Raw genomic sequence first — 14,475 nt, 5'->3', positions numbered from 1 at the left:
CGGGGGAGTGGGTGCTGGGGGAGTGGGTGGGTGCTGGGGGAGTGGGTGGGTGCTGGGGGAGTGGGTGGGTGCTGGGGGAGTGGGTGGGTGCTGGGGGAGTGGGTGGGTGCTGGGGGAGTGGGTGCTGGGGGAGTGGGTGGGTGCTGGGGGAGTGGGTGGGTGCTGGGGGAGTGGGTGGGTGCTGGGGGAGTGGGTGGGTGCTGGGGGAGTGGGTGGGTGCTGGGGGAGTGGGTGGGTGCTGGGGGAGTGGGTGCCGGGGGAGTGGGTGCTGGGGGAGTGGGTGCTGGGGGAGTGGGTGGGTGCTGGGGGAGCGGGTGCTGGGGGAGCGGGTGCTGGGGGAGCGGGTGCTGGGGGAGTGGGTGCCGGGGGAGTGGGTGCTGGGGGAGTGGGTGCTGGGGGAGTGGGTGCCGGGGGAGTGGGTGCTGGGGGAGTGGGTGCTGGGGGAGTGGGTGGGTGCTGGGGGAGTGGGTGGGTGCTGGGGGAGTGGGTGCTGGGGGAGTGGGTGGGTGCTGGGGGAGTGGGTGCTGGGGGAGTGGGTGCTGGGGGAGTGGGTGCCGGGGGAGTGGGTGCCGGGGGAGTGGGTGCTGGGGGAGTGGGTGCTGGGGGAGTGGGTGGGTGCTGGGGGAGTGGGTGCTGGGGGAGTGGGTGGGTGCTGGGGGAGTGGGTGCTGGGGGAGTGGGTGCTGGGGGAGTGGGTGGGTGCTGGGGGGGTGGGTGCTGGGGGAGTGGGTGCTGGGGAGTGGGTGCTGGGGGAGTGGGTGCTGGGGAGTGGGTGGGTGCTGGGGGAGTGGGTGGGTGCTGGGGGAGTGGGTGCTGGGGGAGTGGGTGGGTGCTGGGGGAGTGGGTGGGTGCTGGGGGAGTGGGTGGGTGCTGGGGGAGTGGGTGGGTGCTGGGGGAGTGGGTGCTGGGGGAGTGGGTGCTGGGGGAGTGGGTGCTGGGGAGCGGGTGGGTGCTGGGGGAGTGGGTGCTGGGGGAGTGGGTGGGTGCTGGGGGGGTGGGTGCTGGGGGAGTGGGTGCTGGGGGAGTGGGTGCTGGGGGAGTGGGTGCTGGGGAGCGGGTGCTGGGGGAGTGGGTGGGTGCTGGGGGAGTGGGTGCTGGGGGAGTGGGTGCTGGGGAGCGGGTGGGTGCTGGGGGAGTGGGTGCTGGGGGAGTGGGTGGGTGCTGGGGGAGCGGGTGCTGGGGGAGTGGGTGCTGGGGGAGTGGGTGGGTGCTGGGGAGTGGGTGGGTGCTGGGGAGTGGGTGGGTGCTGTGGGAGTGGGTGCTGGGGGAGTGGGTGCCGGGGGAGTGGGTGCTGGGGGAGTGGGTGCTGGGGGAGTGGGTGGGTGCTGGGGGAGTGGGTGGGTGCTGGGGTGCGGGTGCTGGGGGAGTGGGTGGGTGCTGGGGGAGTGGGTGCTGGGGGAGTGGGTGCTGGGGGAGTGGGTGCTGGGGGAGTGGGTGCTGGGGGAGTGGGTGGGTGCTGGGGAGCGGGTGGGTGCTGGGGGAGTGGGTGGGTGCTGGGGGAGTGGGTGCTGGGGGAGTGGGTGGGTGCTGGGGGAGTGGGTGGGTGCTGGGGGAGTGGGTGCTGGGGGAGTGGGTGCCGGGGGAGTGGGTGCCGGGGGAGTGGGTGGGTGCTGGGGGAGTGGGTGCTGGGGGAGTGGGTGCTGGGGGAGTGGGTGCTGGGGGAGTGGGTGGGTGCTGGGGGAGTGGGTGCTGGGGGAGTGGGTGGGTGCTGGGGAGTGGGTGCCGGGGGAGCGGGTGCCGGGGGAGTGGGTGGGTGCTGGGGGAGTGGGTGCTGGGGGAGTGGGTGCTGGGGGAGTGGGTGGGTGCTGGGGGAGTGGGTGCTGGGGGAGTGGGTGGGTGCTGGGGGAGTGGGTGGGTGCTGGGGGAGCGGGTGCTGGGGGAGTGGGTGCTGGGGGAGTGGGTGGGTGCTGGGGGAGTGGGTGCTGAGGGAGTGGGTGCTGGGGGAGTGGGTGGGTGCTGGGGGAGTGGGTGCTGGGGGAGTGGGTGGGTGCTGGGGGAGTGGGTGGGTGCTGGGGGAGTGGGTGGGGTGCTGGGGGAGTGGGTGGGTGCTGGGGGAGTGGGTGCCGGGGGAGTGGGTGCTGGGGAGTGGGTGGGTGCCGGGGGAGTGGGTGCTGGGGGAGTGGGTGGGTGCTGGGGGAGTGGGTGGGTGCTGGGGGAGTGGGTGCTGGGGGAGTGGGTGCTGGGGGAGTGGGTGGGTGCTGGGGGAGCGGGTGCTGGGGGAGTGGGTGGGTGCTGGGGGAGCGGGTGCTGGGGGAGTGGGTGGGTGCTGGGGGAGTGGGTGCTGGGGGAGTGGGTGCTGGGGAGCGGGTGGGTGCTGGGGGAGTGGGTGCTGGGGGAGTGGGTGGGTGCTGGGGGAGTGGGTGCTGGGGGAGTGGGTGCTGGGGGAGTGGGTGCCGGGGGAGTGGGTGCTGGGGGAGTGGGTGGGTGCTGGGGGAGTGGGTGGGTGCTGGGGGAGTGGGTGCTGGGGGAGTGGGTGGGTGCTGGGGGAGTGGGTGGGTGCTGGGGGAGTGGGTGGGTGCTGGGGGAGTGGGTGCTGGGGGAGTGGGTGCTGGGGGAGTGGGTGCTGGGGGAGTGGATGCTGGGGGAGTGGGTGCTGGGGTAGCGGGTGGGTGCTGGGGGAGTGGGTGGGTGCTGGGGGAGTGGGTGGGTGCTGGGGGAGTGGGTGGGTGCTGGGGGAGTGGGTGGGTGCTGGGGGAGTGGGTGGGTGCTGGGGGAGTGGGTGGGTGCTGGGGGAGTGGGTGCTGGGGGAGTGGGTGCTGGGGGAGTGGGTGGGTGCTGGGGGAGTGGGTGCTGGGGGAGCGGGTGGGTGCCGGGGGAGTGGGTGCTGGGGGAGTGGGTGCTGGGGGAGTGGGTGCTGGGGGAGTGGGTGCCGGGGGAGTGGGTGCTGGGGGAGTGGGTGGGTGCTGGGGGAGCGGGTGGGTGCTGGGGGAGCGGGTGGGTGCTGGGGGAGTGGGTGGGTGCCGGGGGAGTGGGTGCTGGGGGAGTGGGTGCCGGGGGAGTGGGTGCCGGGGGAGTGGGTGCCGGGGGAGTGGGTGCCGGGGGAGTGGGTGCTGGGGGAGTGGGTGGGTGCTGGGGGAGTGGGTGGGTGCTGGGGGAGTGGGTGGGTGCTGGGGGAGCGGGTGCTGGGGGAGTGGGTGGGTGCCGGGGGAGTGGGTGCCGGGGGAGTGGGTGCTGGGGGAGTGGGTGCTGGGGGAGTGGGTGGGTGCTGGGGGAGTGGGTGGGTGGGTGGGTGCTGGGGGAGTGGGTGCTGGGGGAGCGGGTGCTGGGGGAGTGGGTGGGTGCCGGGGGAGTGGGTGCCGGGGGTGTGGGTGCCGGGGGAGTGGGTGCTGGGGAGTGGGTGGGTGCTGGGGGAGTGGGTGGGTGCCGGGGGAGTGGGTGCCGGGGGTGTGGGTGCCGGGGGAGTGGGTGCTGGGGGAGTGGGTGGGTGCTGGGGGAGTGGGTGGGTGCTGGGGGAGTGGGTGGGTGGGTGGGTGCTGGGGGAGTGGGTGCTGGGGGAGCGGGGTGCTGGGGGAGTGGGTGGGTGCTGGGGGAGTGGGTGCTGGGGGAGTGGGTGCTGGGGGAGTGGGTGGGTGCTGGGGGAGTGGGGTGGGTGCTGGGGGAGTGGGTGGGTGGGTGGGTGCTGGGGGGAGTGGGTGCTGGGGGAGCGGGTGCTGGGGGAGTGGGTGGGTGCTGGGGGAGTGGGTGCTGGGGGAGTGGGTGCTGGGGGAGTGGGTGGGTGCCGGGGGAGTGGGTGGGTGCTGGGGGAGTGGGTGCTGGGGGAGTGGGTGCTGGGGGAGTGGGTGGGTGCTGGGGGAGTGGGTGGGTGCTGGGGGAGTGGGTGGGTGCTGGGGGAGTGGGTGCTGGGGGAGTGGGTGCTGGGGGAGTGGGTGCTGGGGGAGTGGGTGCTGGGGGAGTGGGTGGGTGCTGGGGGAGTGGGTGCTGGGGGAGTGGGTGGGTGCTGGGGGAGTGGGTGGGTGCTGGGGGAGTGGGTGGGTGCCGGGGGAGTGGGTGGGTGCTGGGGGAGTGGGTGGGTGCTGGGGGAGTGGGTGGGTGCCGGGGGAGTGGGTGCTGGGGAGCGGGTGCCGGGCTGGCTATGATGCTCCGACCCTCCCTGGGCTGTGATTTGCGAGTGGAAGTGGATGGACACTGGGAATGGGGAAGGGGAGGGCGAGGGGGAGGGGGTGGTTCCCGGGAAAGACTCCTGTCTCATCGTCCTGCAGGTGACCCTCAGCCAGAGTGGACGGGGCCGGAGTGGACGGGGCCGGAGTGGACGGGGCCGGAGTGGACGGGGCCGGAGTGGACGGGGCCGGAGTGGACGGGGCCGGAGTGGACGGGGCCGGAGTCTGGGCTCTCGCTGATGGAAGCTCTGGGAGGTTTGAGTGATGAGGAACTGGCTGTTCAGCTGGAGGAGCATCGGATTGAACATGGTCCCATTGTAGGTGAGGAGCCCGAGGGTGGGGGTCCCAGACGGCCACTAACCCTGGGGGTGGGGGTGGGGGGTAATGCGGTCACTGGTTGATGTGACCCACCTCCCACCTGTCACCTGTCCGCTGTTGGCAGGCTGGGGTGAGGAGGCAGTGGTCTGGAAAGGGGTGTTGTTGCGCCTCCTGGAGGCGGCACTGACCGGCTGTCTGTGTTCGGGGGGTGCAGGGTGCGAGGGGCTGGTTGGGAGTTGGGGATCGAACTCGGTGGGGGAGGGTCTGCGTACACAGCACCAGGATGGGGGGGTGGAAGGGGTGAGGGTTATGCCGGGGGTGCGGGATGGGGAGAAAACCCTCTACCCAGCCCACTGTTACTACCTGACTGAAGCAGAGTGTTCCTGTCCTGGGATGAAGGGGAATATCTCCTTTGCTCTCCCTCTCTCGCTCAGTACCAGGAGCCCAAACTCACTCCAACCTCTAATTCACAGGTTCCACTCGCCGTCTGTATGAGAAAAAACTACATCAGGCTCTCCGCCAGGGTCACAGCTCACAGCTCACAGGTCACAGGTCACCAGTTGGGATCACCGAATCGTCCAGCGGCGAGGAGGAAGGTGTGTGAATTTCACCAAAGCACGGGGTTAGATACAGAGTAAAGCTCCCTCTACACTGTCCCCATCGAACACTCCCAGGACAGGTACAGCACGGGGTTAGATACAGAGTAAATCTTCCTCTACACCGTCCCCATCAAACACTCCCAGGAGAGGTACAGCACGGAGTTAGATACAGAGTAAAGATCCCTCTACACCGTCCCCATCAAACACTCCCAGGACAGGTACAGCACGGGGTTAGATACAGAGTAAAACTCCCTCTACACTGTCCCCATCAAACACTCCCAGGACAGGTACAGCACGGGGTTAGATACAGAGTAAATCTTCCTCTACACCGTCCCCATCAAACACTCCCAGGACAGGTACAGCACGGAGTTAGATACAGAGTAAAGATCCCTCTACACCGTCCCCATCAAACACTCCCAGGACAGATACAGCACGGGGTTAGATACAGAGTAAAACTCCCTCTACACTGTCCCCATCAAACACTCCCAGGACAGGTACAGCACGGAGTTAGATACAGAGTAAAGATCCCTCTACACCGTCCCCATCAAACACTCCCAGGACAGGTACAGCACGGGGTTAGATACAGAGTAAAGCTCGCTCTACACTGTCCCCATCAAACACTCCCAGGACAGGTACAGCACGGGGTTAGATACAGAGTAAAGTTCCCTCTACACTGTCCCCATCAAACACTCCCAGGACAGGTATAGCACGGGGTTAGATACAGAGTAAATCTCCCTCTACACTGTCCCATCAAACACTCCCAGGACAGATACAGCACGGGGAAATATACAGAGTAAAGGTCTCTCTACACCGTCCCCATCAAACACTCCCAGGACAGGTATAGCACGGGGTTAGATACAGAGTAAATCTCCCTCTACACTGTCCCATCAAACACTCCCAGGACAGGTACAGCACGGGGAAATATACAGAGTAAAGGTCTCTCTACACCGTCCCCATCAAACACTCCCAGGACAGGTATAGCACGGGGTTAGATACAGAGTAAAGCGCCCTCTACACTGTCCCCATCAAACACTCCCAGGACAGGTACAGCACGGGGTTAGATACAGAGTAAATCTCCCTCTACACTGTCCCATCAAACACTCCCAGGACAGGTACAGCACGGGGTTAGATACCGAGTAAAGCTCTCTCTACACCGTCCCCATCAAACACTCCCAGGACAGGTACAGCACGGGGTTAGATACAGAGTAAAGCTCCTCTTTGCTTTCACCACTTCATTTGGTCTCGCTGTTTTGGCAGTTCTAAATGTTCTCTTGCTTTGATGTTACTCTCTCTCTCTCTCTGCATTTACACAGAGTGTGAGGATGTCCGTTACTCTGGAACAGTTTCCTCCAGTGGTTCAGTTCCTGTCCATTCTGCGGTGAGACCCTGGGTAAGAGGAGCAATGGTTACTGAGTGTTCCCCAGCTCAGCGCTGACAGGGTTTGGGGCAGTGATACTTTCAGTACAAGGCGGGGTCTTCCTCCAGGATGGTGTGTGCTCAGTGGTGAGAGGGAGGGTTCAGTGGGGATATGGTGTTGGGGAGGTTTGGGCTGTGGGGTTTCAGTGTTGGTGTGGGGGGGTTCGGGGGGCTTTGGTGTGGGGGGGTTCGGGGGGCGTTGGTGTGTGGGGGGGTTCGGGGGGCGTTGGTGTGGGGGGTTGGGGGGCGTTGGTGTGGGGGGGTTCAGGGGGTGTTGGTGTGGTGGGGGTTCCAGGGGTGTTGGTGTGGGGGGGTTCAGGGGGTGTTGGTGTGGTGAGGTTCGGGGTGTGGGGGTTCAGGGAGTTTGGGGTGGGGAGAGAGGTTGTGGGGGTTCAGGGGCATTTGGGGGTTCGGGGATGTTGGTGTGGGGGGGTTCGGGGGGGTTTGGGATGTGGGGGTTTAGGGGAATGGTGGTTCAGGGGGTGGGGGAGTTTGGAGTGTGGTGGTTCAGGGGGTGGTGGTGCGGGGTGTGGGGGTTCGGGGCGGTTGTGGGGGTGGGGAGAGGTGTGGGGTTTCGGGGGTATGAGGGTCCGGGGGGATGTGGGGGTTCGTGGGTTGGGGAGATGGGGGTGTGGGTGTTCGGGGTTGTGGGTGTTCGGGGGGCGTTTGGGGTTTCGGGGGTATGAAGGGGTGTGGGTGTTTGGCGGGGTTGGGGTGTGGGGGTTCAGGGGAATGGTGGTTCGGGGGGGTGGTGGTTCAGGGTGTGGGTGTTTGGGGGGGTTGTGGGGGTGGGGAGAGGGGGTATGAGGGTCCGGGGGTGGGGGTTCGGGGGGTGTGTGGGGGTTCGGGGGGTATGAGGGTCCGGGGGTGGGGGTTCGGGGGTTCCGCCCTCTCCTCCAGCCCTTTACCCGACTGGATGGGAACCTGAGACTCAGTCCCATTTCCCTTGTCCTTTTGAAGTTTATCACCATCCTCCTCACAGTTCACAAAGCTTTTGCATCATTCCCAAACTTTGGAATCGTGCCACGTTACATCAGGGTCTCGGTCATTAACCTGCGTCAGGAAGAGCCGGGGGAGGGGGGGGGGGGTCCTAACCCCCAGGGAAAGCCGCTCTTCCCCCAGTCAGTGTTTGCCACTGAGCTCTGTTTGCTGTAACTCAGCCAGTTTGGTATCCGTGTTGCTTTGGCCACTTTCAGTGCACCAGCTTCAGCTTTGCTGAGAGAAGTCTGTTGTGCGGCACTTTAACGGCAGCTGTTTGGAAGCCCATGTACACCGCATCCACCACATTACCCTCATCGACCCTCTCCGACACCTGATCGAGAAACTCCCGCAAGTTAGTTAAACACGATTTACCCTTGGCTAATCTGTGCTGCCTCTTCTTCATTGCTCCACATTCAGAGGTCCCCACACCCCCATACCCCCCCACCACCCCCCCCAAAACCCCACGAACCGTCGCCCCCACCCCCGCCATAACAATCTCTCTCTCTCTCTCTCTGCACCCGCAGGATCGGGAGGTTGAGCAGCGAAGGAGGAAGATCCAGTACCAGGAGGTCCAGCGCGGGCCCCCCCAGAGCAGGGAGCCCAGCAGCCGTCAGGTCCCGCTCTGGGCACAGCTCCTCCTCTTCACGCTGTGGGTGGGTCTGCTGTTCGCCCTGTACCAGTGGATGCAGCGGGAGCAGAAATCCCCCAGGGCGATCGGCAGAGATTCCACATGAAGCAGCTTCTGTTCCACAGGTTCTACACCCACCGCCCCCCACCCAAACCCCCCCTTTTCTCATCCAGCTTCAGCGTCACAGAGAGCGAGGGTGGGGGGGAATCTAAACCAGCACAGGAACTCCCATTGCACAAGCCCTCTCCCCTCCCCTCCAGCTTGGGGTGTCTCATCGCTCCTGAGGCGATCACACGCTTTGTTCGACACCCGGAGCCGCTGGCTGGAGAAGCGGTGGCCCATTTAGGCACAGAAAGATCCCACAAACAGCAACTTCGTCGATGCTCCAGCTCCGAGAGGATTTTTGACTCAGCGAGTCGTCGCGATCTGGAAGGCGCTGCCTGAAAAGGAGGTGGGGGTGGGGGTGGGGGTGGCGGGTTGTGGAAGCAGATTCAGTAGGAACGTTCAAAGGGCGGGCGGGGGGGGGGGGCGCGGTAATTGGAGAAATACTCGAAGGGGGGAAATTCCTGGGATGTCGGGGCGAAAAGTGGGATTCATGGGTTAGATTTTTCAAGGAGCTGGCACAGGCGTGATGGGCTGAATGGCCTCCCCTCAGGTCGTATTACCTTATATTGGATAAATATTGGGTGGGCCCCAGGAGACTGGGGAGAACTCCCACCCCCCACCCCCCCTCCCGGCTCTTCTTCCAATAGTGGCCGTGGGATCTTTTACACCCACCTGAGAGGGCACTGCGTTAGGGTGTGGGGTCAGGGGTGAGCGGGCCAGGTGAAGGGGTCAGGGGTCGTGCACCCTGACATTCTGATGTCTTTTGCCAACCAAAAATAAAGCAAAGGAAAACATTCATTCAAGTCTCCTCCAACTTTATTGATGACAATGCAGTTTCTGCACTGGGTGGGGGGGGTGGTGGGGGGGTTGGTGCGGGAGCGAGGGAACCAGTGCCCGTGGGACTCAGTGGCTCTGATCTGTATGGTCAACGGGGTTAATGCTACAGGGGCAGAGCGTTTCAATTCACTGGATGCAGCCGTCATGCCAAAAGGACACAAATGAGGAATGTGGTCTATCAGTTTCAATGATGGTATGATGCCACGCGTGTTGACCCTACGCTCCAAAGGCTGGCAGATCGATTCAAACTGCACGTCCCTGCGACTGTTCACAACTGACAAGAGTTACTGAACCGGACTCAACTAGCCCACGCTCGCAAAACTCAGGAGCTAATGTCTAACGTGACATGTGATTCTGAGGGTGGACAGCACTGGCTGAACAATGCTGTGTGTGCTAGGAATTACACAGTCAATTGGAAATCATCAGCCAGGCATCGCCACGTCACTCACTTACACTTGCTCGAGGTCACATCTATTCACACGCAGGATCTTGTCCTGCGCAGGGACAAGGAACAGGACCAGGCATCGTGCCTTACTTAATTATACAAAAGCATTGGCGGGTGGTCGGCTGTAGTTGCCTGGTGCGTTCTCCATGGTGATGCTGCAACCATAGTCGACATCAAAACCAATTGGGAACTTTCTCCCGTGCAGGATAAATTGTTGCTCCTTTGAAATGCGCCAATCCAGCATCTATCCTGGTGACCGTGAGGTGAAAAGCTGAGACCAGCCTGTGTTCATTTGCAAAAATGTTTCAGATTCCTTTAATCATTTACTAATCACTCAGTAAGAGGCTGACATCAGTACAGATATAGTCAGTGACATAGGAAGCTCCCTCTGCACCGTCCCCATCAAACACTCCCAGGACAGGTACAGCACGGGGTTAAATACAGAGTAAATCTCCCTTTACACTGTCCCCATCAAACACTCCCAGGACAGGTACAGCACGGTGTTAGATACAGAGTAAAGCTCCCTCTACACCGTCCCCATCAAACACTCCCAGGACAGGTACAGCACGGGGCTAGATACAGAGTAAAGCTCCCTCTACACCGTCCCCATCAAACACTCCCAGGACAGGTACAGCACGGGTTAGATACAGAGTAAATCTCCCTCTACACCGTCCCCATCAAACACTCCCAGGACAGGTACAGCACGGGGTTAGATACAGAGTAAATCTCCCTCTACACTGTCCCCATCAAACACTCACAGGACAGGTACAGCACGGGGTTAGATACAGAGTAAATCTCCCTCTACACCGTCCCCATCAAACACTCACAGGACATGTACAGCACGAGGTTAGATACAGAGTAAATCTCCCTCTACACTGTCCCCATCAAACACTCCCAGGACAGGTACAGCACGGGGTTAGATACAGAGTAAAGCCCCCTCTACACTGCCCCATCAAACACTCCCAGGACAGGTACAGCACGGGGTTAGATACAGAGTAAAGCTCCCTCTACACCGTCCCCATCAAACACTCCCAGGACAGGTACAGCACGGGGTTAGATACAGAGTAAAGTGCCCTCTACACTGCCCCATCAAACACTCCCAGGACAGGTACAGCACGGGGTTAGATACAGAGTAAATCTCCCTCTACACCGTCCCCATCAAACACGCCCAGGACAGGTACAGCATGGGGTTAGATAGAGAGTAAAGCACCATCTACACCGTCCCCATCAAACACTCCCAGGACAGGTACAGCACGGGGTTAGATATAGAGTAAATCTCCCTCTACACCGTCCCCATCAAACACTCCCAGGACAGGTACAGCACGGGGTTAGATACAGAGTAACGCTCCCTCTACACCGTCCCCATCAAACACTCCCAGGACAGGTACAGCATGGGGTTAGATAGAGAGTAAAGCACCATCTACACCGTCCCCATCAAACACTCCCAGGACAGGTACAGCACGGGGCTAGATGCAGAGTAAAGCTCCTACAGCGTCAGCCTCTATTGAATGATGTGCTGGGAATAAAGTAGATCAGTCGAATTTCAGAAGAGGTTTCGTGTGGAGTTTGCCTTGAGCTGTAACACTGGACAGTCCTCATGGTGACAGCGATGCTCACACATCTTTCAGGCATCTTGCAGCAAACTGTCTAGAATCTTCTCACAGAGATACAGGCAGCGAGGGAGATGGAAACAGCCTAGAGAAGGAAGAGATGGAGTGAGCGATCGAGTGTCCGATACTCTCAACCCAACTCCCCCAAATGTTCAACATTCTCCATCATTCTGACAGCGGCTGCATCCATCTGTCCGCTGCCCACCCCACCCCCTGCTCACTCCCTCTGTGCCCCACTCTGTTCCTCCGCTCTGTCCCTTTCCCGCTCCCTCCCTCACTCCATCTTCTCCTCTCACTCTCCGCCCCTCCCTTCATCCACACTCTGTCTCTCCCCGATCCGCCTCCTCCCTCGCTCTCCCCAGCGCTGCTCCCTCCGGCTCCCCATTCCGAGTCGCTCTGAAGTACCCCGGGAGCATCGTTACCTTTGTAGGGACCTCCCTTGAAGGTGTGGCTCACCGTCCCTTGTCGGTTCAGATACCCAAACCACTCCCCGTTCTCCCGGTCCGGGAACTGGAATAGAAACGTCACCAGGTAGGTCTGACTGACAGCATCTTCAAAAACCGGGAGGTATATCACTGACACACATTTAACCGCCCCCTCACCGCCACACCCCGGTGCTGGGGAGAGGTATATCAGTGACACACACTCTCCCCTCGGCCAGTCACTCAACCATCTTCCTTTGTGCTGGGTATGACTCCAACCAGCGGAGAGTTTTCCCCCTGATTCCCATTGATTCCAGTGTTGCTGGGTCTCCTTGATGCCACACTTGGTCAAATGCTGCCTTGATGTCAGGGGCAGTCACTCTCACCTCACCTCGGGATTTCAGCTCTTTTGTCCATGTTTGAACCAAGGCTGTAATGAGGTCAGGAGCTGAGTGACCCTGGTGGAACCCAAACTGGGCATCAGTGAGCAGGTTATTGCTAAGCAAGTGCCGCTTGATAACACTGTCGATGACCCCTTCCATTTCTTTACTGATGATGGAGAGTAGACTGATGGGGCGGTAATTGGTCGGGTTGGATTTGTCCTGCTTTTTGTGTACAGGACATACCTGGGCAATTTCTCACACAGCCGGGTAGATGCCAGGGTTGTAGCTGCACTGGAGCAGCTTGGCTAGGGGTGCATGATCCCACATTGTCAGGGGGTGGGTGGGGGTGTGGAATAGAGACCAGCTCTGCCATCTACTTACGTGTGTGAAGGTGTAGTTGAAGACCTTCTTAAAGAGCTGCAGCAGCCGGGGGTCTCTGCTGACCTGGTATCCCAGTAGGAATGCCACCAGTGCCTCAGCATGGGGCCACCAGAGTTTCATGTCCCACTCCAGCTGTGAGGGGGTGAGGGGTGGGGGGAGAGGGAGGGAGAGAGAGAGAGACAGAGAGAGAGAGAGCTGGTTATAGCTGCAGAAATCCCTGTGCAACCCCAAACACAGAACGTTAAGAGTTAACAAACAGAACCGCACAGCTCAGGAGGAGGCCATTCAGCCCCTCGTCCCTGTGCTGGCTCTTTGAAAGAGCTATGCAATTAACCCCACTCTCCCCTCCCCCCCACCCCCACACACCCTGTGAATTTTTCCCCTTCGAGTATTTCTCCAATTCCCCCTTTTGAACGTTCCTATTGAATCTGCTTCCGCCGCCCTTTCAGGCAGCGCCTTCCAGATCACCACAACTCGCTGTGTCAAACACATTCTCCTCATCTCCCCCCACCCCCTCTGGATCTTTTACCAATTCTCTTCAATCTGTGACCCCCACCACCACCCCGCCCCCCCCCTACTCTGGTTACCGACCCTCCTGCCACTGGAAACACTTTCTCCTCATTCACTCGATCCAAATCCCCTCGTGATTCTGAACGCCTCGATTCAATCTCCCCCTTAACCTTCTCCGCTCTAAAAGAGAACATTCCCGGCTTCTCCCAGTCTCTCCACATGAACTGAAGCCCCCTCATCCCCGGGAACCAGTCCTGGTAAATCTCCCTCCCTCCGCACCCCCTCCGAATCCCTCCACATCCTTCCCAAAGTGCGGGGCCCGGAATTGGACACGACCTTCCAGCTGGGACCTAACCCAGTAATTGGGAAAGGGTTTGAATAACCTCCTGTTACCAAAGCTTCAGCTACTTCAGCGCAGGTTAAACTTTGTTCTTGGTTTTACAGCTGACCTGAATTAGGGGCTGTGCCTGATTTATCCCAATTTTGTTAATTTGGTTTAATTGTTTTTAACTCGAAAGAGTTACTTCAGTGCAGGATTCCGGAATACTCACTCTTCCGGACAATTCTTCTGCCACCTTCAAGCATTTTCCCCTCAGCTGTTAAGTGGCCATTATTAAAACTTAGGATGGACGTCAGCTGTAAGATAGACCTGTCCCCGAGTCTCAGTAATAGCCCAGCTCGGGGAGTTTAACTCCTCCCAATTTAAGGATCCCTCCCTGAACAACTGACTCAGTCCCCTTGGTGGCGTTGAGGAGGGGTCCGAACCGGGACACGCTCGCTCCGGAGGTCCAGCGTTCCGGCAGATATTGGACTGCGGGAGGCATCGCGCAAGAGCGGGCATGGGGCTGCCTGAGGGGCATGATGGTCCCTGGGATGTGGGAGAAGGTGGGGGGAGGGGGTGGCGGGGGGTGGAGTCTGCTCTCTCTCTATCCCTGAGCACTGACCTGGGTGGGTGAATGTCCATCCACGTCCTGGAAGTAGAGTAAACCCCCGAACTCCAGGTCCCAGCCGGCCTCGAAGGGCAGGATCATGAACTTCTCAATGGCCGTTTGTTGCAGCTCCTGGTGTCCGTGTTTCACTGCGTATTTCAGGAGGAAGGAGCCGGCTTCCAGAGTGTGTCCTGTCCCAGGGATAGGAAACCAGGAACACACTCAGCCCAGAGTCACTGCTGACCAAATATCCCACCCCGGACTCCCGGACCCCCACCCCAGACTCCCGGACCCCCGCCCCGGACTCCCGGACCCCCGCCCCGGACTCCCGGACCCCCGCCCCGGACTCCCGGACCCCCACCCCGGACTCCCGGACCCCCGCCCCGGACTCCCGGACCCCCGCCCCGGACTCCCGGACCCCCACCCCGGACTCCCGGACCCCCACCCCGGACTCCCGGACCCCCACCCCGGACCCTGAGACCCCCACCCCGGACCCTGAGACCCCCACCCTGGACTCCGGACCCCCACCCCGGACCCTGAGACCCCCACCCCGGACTCCCGGACCCCCACCCCGGACTCTCGGACCCCCACCCCGGACTCCGGACCCCCACCCCGGACTCCGGACCCCCACCCCGGACTCCGGACCCCCACCCCGGACTCCCGGACCCCCACCCGGGACTCCCGGACCCCCACCCCGGACTCCCGGACCCCCACCCCGGACCCCCGGACCCCCACCCCGGACCCTGAGACCCCCACCCCGGACTCCCGGACCCCCACCCCGGACTCTCGGACCCCCACCCCGGACTCCGGACCCC

The 14,475-nt window shown here is 61.9% G+C and overlaps 2 protein-coding genes across 2 annotated transcripts in view; one reads left to right on the top strand and one right to left on the bottom strand.

Moving 5' to 3' along the window:
* Nucleotides 1–4,074: 4,074 nt before the first annotated feature.
* Nucleotides 4,075–8,486, top strand: emd (emerin (Emery-Dreifuss muscular dystrophy)). Its single transcript, XM_041181459.1, has 4 exons — nucleotides 4,075–4,417; nucleotides 4,888–5,010; nucleotides 6,327–6,403; nucleotides 7,935–8,486. The coding sequence occupies exons 1-4, from the start codon at nucleotides 4,075–4,077 to the stop codon at nucleotides 8,142–8,144; spliced, it is 753 nt and encodes a 250-aa protein (XP_041037393.1). The 3' UTR covers nucleotides 8,145–8,486.
* Nucleotides 8,487–10,837: 2,351 nt separating this feature from the next.
* LOC121274262 (renin binding protein) overlaps nucleotides 10,838–14,475 on the bottom strand; it is a 42,415-nt gene continuing 38,777 nt past the window's right edge. The window contains exons 8-11 of the mRNA XM_041181473.1: nucleotides 13,676–13,851; nucleotides 12,222–12,353; nucleotides 11,458–11,545; nucleotides 10,838–11,120 (exon numbers count right to left, since the gene is read on the bottom strand). Of these exons, the coding sequence (XP_041037407.1) occupies nucleotides 11,050–11,120; nucleotides 11,458–11,545; nucleotides 12,222–12,353; nucleotides 13,676–13,851 (467 nt within the window). The 3' untranslated portion in view covers nucleotides 10,838–11,049. The remainder of the gene's footprint in view (nucleotides 11,121–11,457; nucleotides 11,546–12,221; nucleotides 12,354–13,675; nucleotides 13,852–14,475) is intronic.

The sequence above is a fragment of the Carcharodon carcharias genome (assembly GCF_017639515.1).
Source record: "Carcharodon carcharias isolate sCarCar2 chromosome 35 unlocalized genomic scaffold, sCarCar2.pri SUPER_35_unloc_5, whole genome shotgun sequence".
Lineage (NCBI taxonomy): Eukaryota > Metazoa > Chordata > Chondrichthyes > Lamniformes > Lamnidae > Carcharodon > Carcharodon carcharias.
The sequence above is the reverse complement of the archived record's forward strand: the minus strand, read 5'-3'. Positions and strand labels throughout refer to the sequence as shown.

Bases quoted from the DNA above. Each gene is read 5' to 3' on its own strand.
- emd (XM_041181459.1), top strand. From the start codon at position 4,075: ATGCTCCGACCCTCCCTGGGCTGTGATTTGCGAGTGGAAGTGGATGGA. The intron at 4,418-4,887 runs GTGAGGAGCCCG...TCTAATTCACAG, and splicing joins TGAACATGGTCCCATTGTAG to GTTCCACTCGCCGTCTGTAT. The intron at 6,404-7,934 runs GTAAGAGGAGCA...CTGCACCCGCAG, and splicing joins ATTCTGCGGTGAGACCCTGG to GATCGGGAGGTTGAGCAGCG.